The sequence below is a fragment of the Xiphophorus hellerii genome, chromosome 3 (assembly GCF_003331165.1).
Source record: "Xiphophorus hellerii strain 12219 chromosome 3, Xiphophorus_hellerii-4.1, whole genome shotgun sequence".
NCBI classification, from domain to species: domain Eukaryota; kingdom Metazoa; phylum Chordata; class Actinopteri; order Cyprinodontiformes; family Poeciliidae; genus Xiphophorus; species Xiphophorus hellerii.
The window spans coordinates 17,533,056-17,541,224 of record NC_045674.1 but is presented as its reverse complement, the minus strand read 5'-3'; the positions used below and the strand labels follow the sequence as shown (position 1 = coordinate 17,541,224).

General features: G+C 39.0%; 2 protein-coding genes across 3 annotated transcripts; both read left to right on the top strand.

Moving 5' to 3' along the window:
- fabp4b (fatty acid binding protein 4b) lies at positions 1-1,111 on the top strand. 2 transcript variants are annotated; one of them, XM_032555877.1, is made up of 4 exons: positions 1-318; positions 430-599; positions 692-793; positions 988-1,111. In XM_032555877.1, the coding sequence occupies exons 1-4, from the start codon at positions 246-248 to the stop codon at positions 1,039-1,041; spliced, it is 399 nt and encodes a 132-aa protein (XP_032411768.1). In that variant the 5' UTR covers positions 1-245; the 3' UTR covers positions 1,042-1,111. The 2 variants fall into 2 exon arrangements, with proteins under 2 accessions (XP_032411768.1, XP_032411767.1); XM_032555876.1 differs by having other exon boundaries at positions 128-318; positions 430-605.
- Positions 1,112-3,578: 2,467 nt separating this feature from the next.
- Positions 3,579-8,169, top strand: fam8a1b (family with sequence similarity 8 member A1b). Its single transcript, XM_032559384.1, has 5 exons — positions 3,579-4,225; positions 5,327-5,447; positions 6,007-6,130; positions 6,237-6,376; positions 6,486-8,169. Exons 1-5 carry the CDS (start codon positions 3,760-3,762, stop codon positions 6,628-6,630), a joined length of 996 nt encoding a protein of 331 aa, XP_032415275.1. The 5' UTR covers positions 3,579-3,759; the 3' UTR covers positions 6,631-8,169.

Sequence of the window (8,169 nt, the reverse complement as noted above, 5' to 3'; positions counted from 1 at the left end):
TCAGTAAACCCGGAGCCAAAACCAAAAGCGATCATCACATGATTCAATTATTTATTTATTTATTTTTAATTATTCGAGACCACGCCCCCTAATCTGACCATATCCAAAGCAACGGGGCACCTGCTGATGATTGGTGGGTGGGAGTTATCCACCGGCTTGAAATAGGGAAGTTTGTCACATCGCCGGTGTCGGCTTCTGGATTGTGAAGTGTTTCGTGGTGCTGATTGAGCTCTTTCTCTGGCATCATGGTCGAGCAGTTTGTTGGAAAGTGGACTCTAGTTTCCAGCGACAACTTCGATGAATATATGAAGGCAGTCGGTAAGAGTCTTTTTTTTTTTTTTTTTTTTAAATTCTTTAAATGGGTCTGAGTTTTAGTTGCATACAAATTAATAATCGTTATTCTTTTGTTGTTTTTTAAAATATGTCTAGGTATGAGCTTTGCCACTCGCCAGATGGGGAACCTGTCAAAGCCCAACCTGATCATCACTGTGGGGGATGACGGGGTTATTTCAATAAAGGCTGAGAGCACTTTGAAGACGACCGCGGTCCAGTTCAAGCTGAATGAAGAGTTTGATGAGACGACGGCAGACGGTCGCAAGGCAAGGGTGGGCCATTCTGTCGTTAAAGTGTCTTATCTTACTATCCAAACTCCTCCACGTTTACCTATTTTTCCTTTCTTATCCTTCATTAGTCCATCTTCACCTTTGAGAACGGAAAACTTATGCAGAAACAATCCTGGGAAGGAAAGACTACCACCCTGGAGAGGGAGGTTCAAGATGGAAAACTTACGGCTGTGAGTAAAATGTTTGGCAAACCTTAATAGCTCGAACATCACACTTGTCCTTTAAAATGTAGTTCACTACTTCTGATGAAACTAAACCAGTGTAAAAATGTGTTGAGGGGGGGAAATCACAGCTATTCCATTTTTAGTAATCCTTAAATTAACCATTTTAAAATGACAAATGGTTGGTCTTTTTGTCTCAACAGAAATGTATCATGGCTGATGTTGTTGCAGTTAGGACCTATGAAAAGGCAGAATAATCTCCCTGTGATGAACCAGATGCTAATGGATTGAGGTTTTTTGAAGCTCTAAATAAAACCTGTGATGCTACTTTCTGTGTGGTTGTGGTTAATGAAAACCAGCTCTATACCTTTTTTAAATGCTTGCTTTCTATGGCTTCAAATGTAATGGTCTCTGTAAATCTGCAGTACAATTGTGGGTGGAGCTCATGTTCTGCCCCCCCTGTACACGTTTTTCATTCTGAGCTTTCAAAGCTACTTATCAGCACAAGACTGATTGAACTGGGATGATTTCCAAGACTAATCATGGCTTTGAGACTCTAATGCCTCTTATTGCTTCATGGACTTTGTGCCATGCCTGTTAACTGTTTTTAAATTAATGAAAGTAATTCAACTGGATGAAACTATTTAATACAAAAATCATTAGTTTGCTGGGATGCCTAAGCCTGAAGGATGAGCAACATTGCATTCCTTATGACATGGATTTGGGAGGCCAAATCCCTGCTGTGGTTGGTACTGGGATCCCTCTAGGTGTGCAGGAGGCCTTTTATCTTGCACAGATGGGGAAAAATTGAAACAAGCACCCAAATGGTTGAATTGGGGGCGGGGGGGCTCTGAAACTGGGTCAACTCATGAATCCACAAAGGCTGCAGCTGAATGCTTGAATTGGCTTTGGTCCAACAACAATAACACTGAACATGAACATATTTTGTCAAGTGCATTTCCATTGAAAACTTTTTTCTTTTTTTTTTTTTTTTTTCTTTAACCCTATTAGTCTGGATTAAGCTTTGTGTGGATGGGGGTGGAAGATTTAGGAAGCAGACTACTTTGAATTGGCTTTACCCTCTTAACCACAATCATACTATTGGCTGCTGAATGCATGTATTGTTCTAAATCTGCTCCTTCTGGTTATAAAGAGTCTAGCCAAGACTGTCCTAGTAAATGGTAACTCTTCAGAATAGGTTTAGCCATAGTAATTTGTGGCTCATAATGGATATCAGTGTCATAGACAAATCTTTTAAAGTTGTAAAGTCCAGTTTTCAGCAAGTAGCAAATGGCTTGAAGAAATTAGTTGGGGTACAAATGCATACACCAAGCAAAGGCTAAAGAATGTGTTGTAGTAAATTTTGTAATTAGGTCTAGACTTTGACTGGGCCTTTCTTGCACATAATGAAACTGCTCATTTACTCAATCTTTAGTCATTGTTGTGATGGGAAGTTCTTTCAACAAGTGTTTTAAGTGTGCCTTGTGTAGCTCCATCCATCTTCCCATAAACTGTAGCCCCAGTGATTTTTGTTAACTTGAAAGAAACAATTTTTAATGTGGACGGGTGAAGGAACTTGTATTAAAGGCTAAATTATCTAACCAATCCTGTGTGAGCATACATTAATACTATAGATCGGCGGTTTTCAAAGTGTGAGGCGCGCCTCCCCTAGGGGGCGCCAGAGCACTTTAGGGGAGGTGCGGTGCGAGGGAAAAAATAAACCGGAAAAGAAGCTATCTGCTTGCTGTCTACTGATGTGAGAGAAAGAATTGACACATTTTTAGTAAAGAAAAAGGCAGGGGAGACAAGCTCTGGCGTAAGTAGAAAAAAGAGGAAGTATGACAACGACTACTTAAAGTTTGGATTTTCCTGGACTGCAACCCCGCATTAACCGGATTCGCGCATCAAAAGCACAAGCACATTGTGAGCTGAACAGTAATGTTGCCAATGTGTTGCCATGTTGCCAATTTAGTTAAAATCATAAATAAAATGAGTTGCACATGATTCAGGACCGTGATAGAAAAAGAAAGGGTGCGCATAGCGTGCGTAATTGTTTTTTCCTTCGTATGCCTCCGCTCTTTCATACAGCACGCTCTTTTAGCTCGAGATAAATTGTTTAGATGAGCCACAAAAAGAGCTCCACGATTTTGCAACTGTTTAGGTTTTTGATTTATTTTTTAATTTCAAGGAAATGTGCAACATTTACAGATGTGTTCCAAAGATCTGATCAAAATGTTTTTAAGATGTGAAAACACTGTTATCTCAAACATTAAACTCAGAATCTCAGATGTAACGTTTGTTTGAGAAAACGGTTGAAAAATGAGTTTGGGGTTGTTCTTATCATTAGAAAAATGAAAAAAGGGCGTATTTGCCATACAAAGGCCCTGATAAAATAATTAAAATGGGAGGAAATGTTTTAAAATGTTCATGTGTTAAATTTCATTCAGGTAAAGTGTCATTTTAAAAGATGAGATGGTTCTAAAATAAAAGCAATTAGAAGGTGTTTTGTAGTGGCATTTGTTTGTGTGTGGGTTGATTACTGGGGGGGGGGGGGGGGGCAGCAGGCATTGTGCTCCTTGGAGGGGGGCTCACCCTTTCATACTTTGAAAACCCCTGCTATAGATTATTTCAAGGGTTTTTACCAGAGGGGTAAAGATGCTTTAAGAGTCTCTTAAAAATGAATATTAAAACACCGATTCTCATTTAGTTTCTATCTTGCAGAAAAGCTGACATCTTGTGACTGATTCTTGTAATAGCAGGTAAATATTGAACGCTACTACTGCATTGAGAAGGGGGGCACATTCTGCTTATAATTCGAAATTAGTTTGTGAATATATAATGTAGATGATGGCAAAACTATATGCAACACTAGTTTCTCAGTTAGCAATGTTCAAAAATGTCACCATAATTATTTGACTTCTTCCGGATGAAATAATCCAACCTTACGTCCCGTACGTCATGGTTCGCCTGTAAACATGGCAGACGAAGAAAACAGTGTCATGGAAGTGGACAAGAGAAAGAATGAGCCTTTCGTTGAACAAGTTAAGGCGCTGCTTGACGACGTTACCCGCAGAACAGACAAGCAGAAGAGTGCAGAGACTAAAAACAAGTCCGTCGAAAGCTGTTCGACTGTGGAGTACTGTGAGAAGCTACAGGCATGGATGTGGCAGTACTACACTGGATACGTGAACTGGCAAAGCTGGCTGCTAGCTTCAACTATGACCGTCCCACCCTGTTTACAGCCACCCAGCGGAACGTCCGCTGCTCTTGTTTTTGATCCTCAGAACTGGCAAAATGCTTCCTTTGGCCTCCCGTTGTTGCCTTATCCACCTGCGGTCCATTCCCCGAGCAGCCGAGCGGGGGAAGCGGATGTCGGGGCCCCAGCGGCCGCTCAGCAGCCGCAGCAGCAGCAGCGGGATCATGGAAATGCTCAGAGACAGGGTAAAGGCTGCCGACCTGACCGTCTTTGTTTACACTCAACCGATTTTGCTGTACAAATGAAATCATGGCCTACTGTGTGATTTGTATGGAGACAGTCTGGTGACATGGGAGGAAAAGAAATCGTGGCCACGACTTTTTAAATTATTGGGTACGACTTAATTATAATTAATGCTGGACAAATCCGATCTCATTTCGTTTTATTTCAATCTCTGAATCACATTCTTCAGATACTTGGTAGTTAGGCAGGAAGCGATTCTTAGCAGCACTTTCGGCTGCTTGAAAAGCTCCAGCTTCTACCTAAGCAATGCGCTGACCTGGGGGAAGTTGTACATTTCATCACCCATCACGTTTAATTCGTGGCCTCGAGTTATTAAGTTATGCCCACAAATTAATCAAGTTGTGGCCATGAGTTTTTTTCTCTTCCATGTCACCTGACGGGCTCCGTAGCTTTGCGTATTTAATGATTATTTCTGTAACACAACTTTAAAAGAACTCTTGCTCAAAATGCTGCAGAAATACAGAATCCCCAATATTTTGTAAGAATAGTACAAACAATTACAGTTAAAAACGTGTGTGTTTTAAAGAGTTTTAAATATGATCGCTGGTCTGTGCAACTTTTGTGTGCTAAGCAAGTTGTGCCATTTAAGATTTGCTATTTTAAAATTAGCTTGAGCTTCTGTATAATTTACCCAACATATTTTGTCACAGTTTGGCATTTACTGCAAAAGTTAAAAGTGATATGTATCTGTGCCATTATTGTATTCTATACTTCCAAATATGACAAAGCATTAATTAGGGAGTGTTTTTTTTGCTACTGACATTATTGCATTATTAGAGTTGCAGAATGTGCATAATCCTTGGTTAGAGATTTTGTTAGAAAGTTTCTCTAAGCCTTTAGTGGTCCTTTAAAACTCAACAACTTTCTAGAAAATTCAAGTATTTGTTGAGATCTTCAATTTCTCAGGTACAGAAGGAAGTAGTAAAACTTTCATTCCTGATTGCAAATTAATTTCTTGTTTCATTTGAATACTGTGGATTTTAAAGGTTATGTTTTTTGAAATACAGCTGCAAACCTTTAATTTTCATACTTCTTCTCACCAGGTCGAGAGTACAGCATTCCTTCACCTCTCCAAAGACTTATGGCAGAGATGGTGGATTTCTTTATATTGTTTTTCATCAAAGCAACCATAATCATCAGTATCATGCACCTAAGTGGAATAAAGTGAGTTGATTTTGTTAACCTGGGAGCAAGGTAACAGATGTTTTTGGTTATCCTATTTGGAAAGTTAAATGTATACACTGCCTTGCAAAACTATTTGGGATTTTATGTGTCAGACCAGAACAAAGTAGTTTATAATTATGTGGTAAAAGGAACTGAATACTTAACTTTCATTTATTTTATTGTTTTACAAATAAAACTGAAATGTGTTGGGTGTTTTTTGTTTATTCAACTCTTCTGGTTTTATACCCCTAAATAAAATAGACCTATTCCTACCATAGTGGTGGTAAAGTCATGCTGTGTGGACTTTTTGAGGGATAATGAATCTGGTTAGAGTTGATGAGAAGATGAATGGAGCTAAATACAGGGCAACTCTTGAAGAAAACCTATTAAAAAACTTAAAACCGGGGCAGAGTTTCACCTTCCAGGAAGTTAGTTTGTATTAGTTTATTACATAAACTATGCTAAAGTTTGTTGCTGTGCTCCAACAAATGACATGAAAAAGGCACTCTCAAGTGGAAAAACCTCAACTGTTTGCATCTGGATCTGTTTTGCTTCTCAGAGATGTTTCCAAGTTTGCCATGCATTTCATAGTGGAGGAAATCGATGAAGACACATCGATGGAGGAGTTGCAGAAAATGATGCTCGTTGCCCTCGTGTATCGGATATTAGTTTGTTTTTATGAGGTGAGAAGCTTTAATAGTATTTTGTAGTTTCCTAAGCGCCAGCTGCATGTAGCTGCAACAAGCAGACGTGAAGTGACGAAGATGCATTTCTCCCTTCTGCATTCAGATTGTATGCATTTGGGGAGCTGGCGGGGCCACTCCAGGGAAATTTCTCATCGGACTCAGAGTTGTTACGTGCGATTCGTCAGTTCTGATTCAGCCCAATAGGGTTCTTGTAGTGCCGGCAACAAATGTTTCCCTGTCCGCGTAAGCAACTTACTTACTTTCTACGTCTTTTTATATATATTTTTTTCTTCTTAAATCTATCCCAACTCTTCCTCAAATCTTGACCCTGTCCTCATGTCTTCCTCTGCAGGTCCACGGTCCGAGCCCTGAACAAGAACTTCTCCATTGCCTTCTTTTTCCCAGCATTCATCACGCTCCTCTTCTTTCAGCACAACAGGACTGTCTACGACATGGTTGCTGGTACGATAGTTGTCAAGCGCTCCAGGATCAGATGACACTGAAGCTGACAGAAAAAATTATATATATATATATATATATATATATAGAGAGAGAGAGAAAGATAATGAGTGCAGGAGTAAAATAACTCTGAACAGGAACAAGATGACATCTTTAAAAAAGAAAGAAAAATCCTGTGACACTGCTGTGAAGAGAAGAGATTTAGGACCGGTGCTGAGTCTGAAACACTTCAGTATGAACTATTTAGGTTCACTGTTTGGTGTATTTCTTCATTCAGTGTCTGTTTGCTGCTTTATACACAGGAGGGATGAAGGTAAATGCATTATTTTCTTGTTAACACAAGCTTGCCTTGTTTGTAATTGTCCCCCTATTAAGGGTAAATGCCATGTATGGATCAGTGTTTGAATTGTGAATTATGCATTTATGTCATAATGACATTGTCATTGTACTCCTCAGTATCTCTTTGTATCACACCTCTGTTTCCAAAAGCCAGTAGTCAGACTTCTTAAAATGTAAATAAAAAAAAACTAATTTAAAATCTTTAATTAATTGAAAAAAGTATTGGTATAAATGGGTTTTTTTTACATTTTTGATTTGAAAAATGTCTGCTGATTGTATTTTTGATGCCAGGGACATTTAAAAATGGAGCAGGCAGGATTTTTATTTCTGCATCTCACTGTTCTGGTATTTTATTGCATTTAAGAGTGTTGCTGAACAGGACTAAACACTCAGTATTGTCATTTATGATTTATTTAGAAGTTGCATTTCCCTGATGATGACTTTGAGCTTTAATAGTTTCCTACTTGGCCACTTTTATTTTTTGTCTACTTATCAGTTTATACCAGAAAAGGTTTGGGAAGTGTTTTAAGTTGATGAAGTAATTTCTACTGAAGTATCAAATGTGTAATTCAGTACCTCTTTAGGGCTTCTCAGTTTGAATTTCCAGCTTTCTTTTTTGCATATTCAGATTACTTTTAAGTTGGAATGCTCCATTGAAATCTAATCTGTAAATTTCAGACAGAAAACTAGTTATTAAAGGTATAAATGCTCTGGGTTGTATTTGCTTTTAGAGAATGGTCAGATAGGAAAGTGATAAATGAGAGGGAGAAGACATGTGGCAGAAGTCATGAGGCTGGGACTCGAACCTGTGACGGCCGCGTCAAGGACTAAGGCCTCCATATGTGGGTTGTGCTTTACGCCCGCGACAACTCAGCACCCATTTTGGGTTGTATTTAAATGTGTTATAAACCAATAAATGTCTTATTCTGTATTCATACATTACATAATGTCTCATTGGAAACTGGATTTCACAGCTTTACTTCAGCAGCTCTGTGGTCAGACTGTTCAAACGATGATTCACACTGTGGGAGTGACGCGCTCTGCTTGCTCTACAATTACAAAAACTGGTTTAACGTCACAAGATGTATTGAATGAAAATGTAAACCTTCACCTTAGATCATCTGAGCAATCCTTGCTTTAGCAGCATGTACACCGTGAAGAAGCTGAGGTGTGACTCCTTTGGTGCAACTTAGATCTTTTTGCATTTATGAAAATTAAATGAAATCACCCAAAGTTCA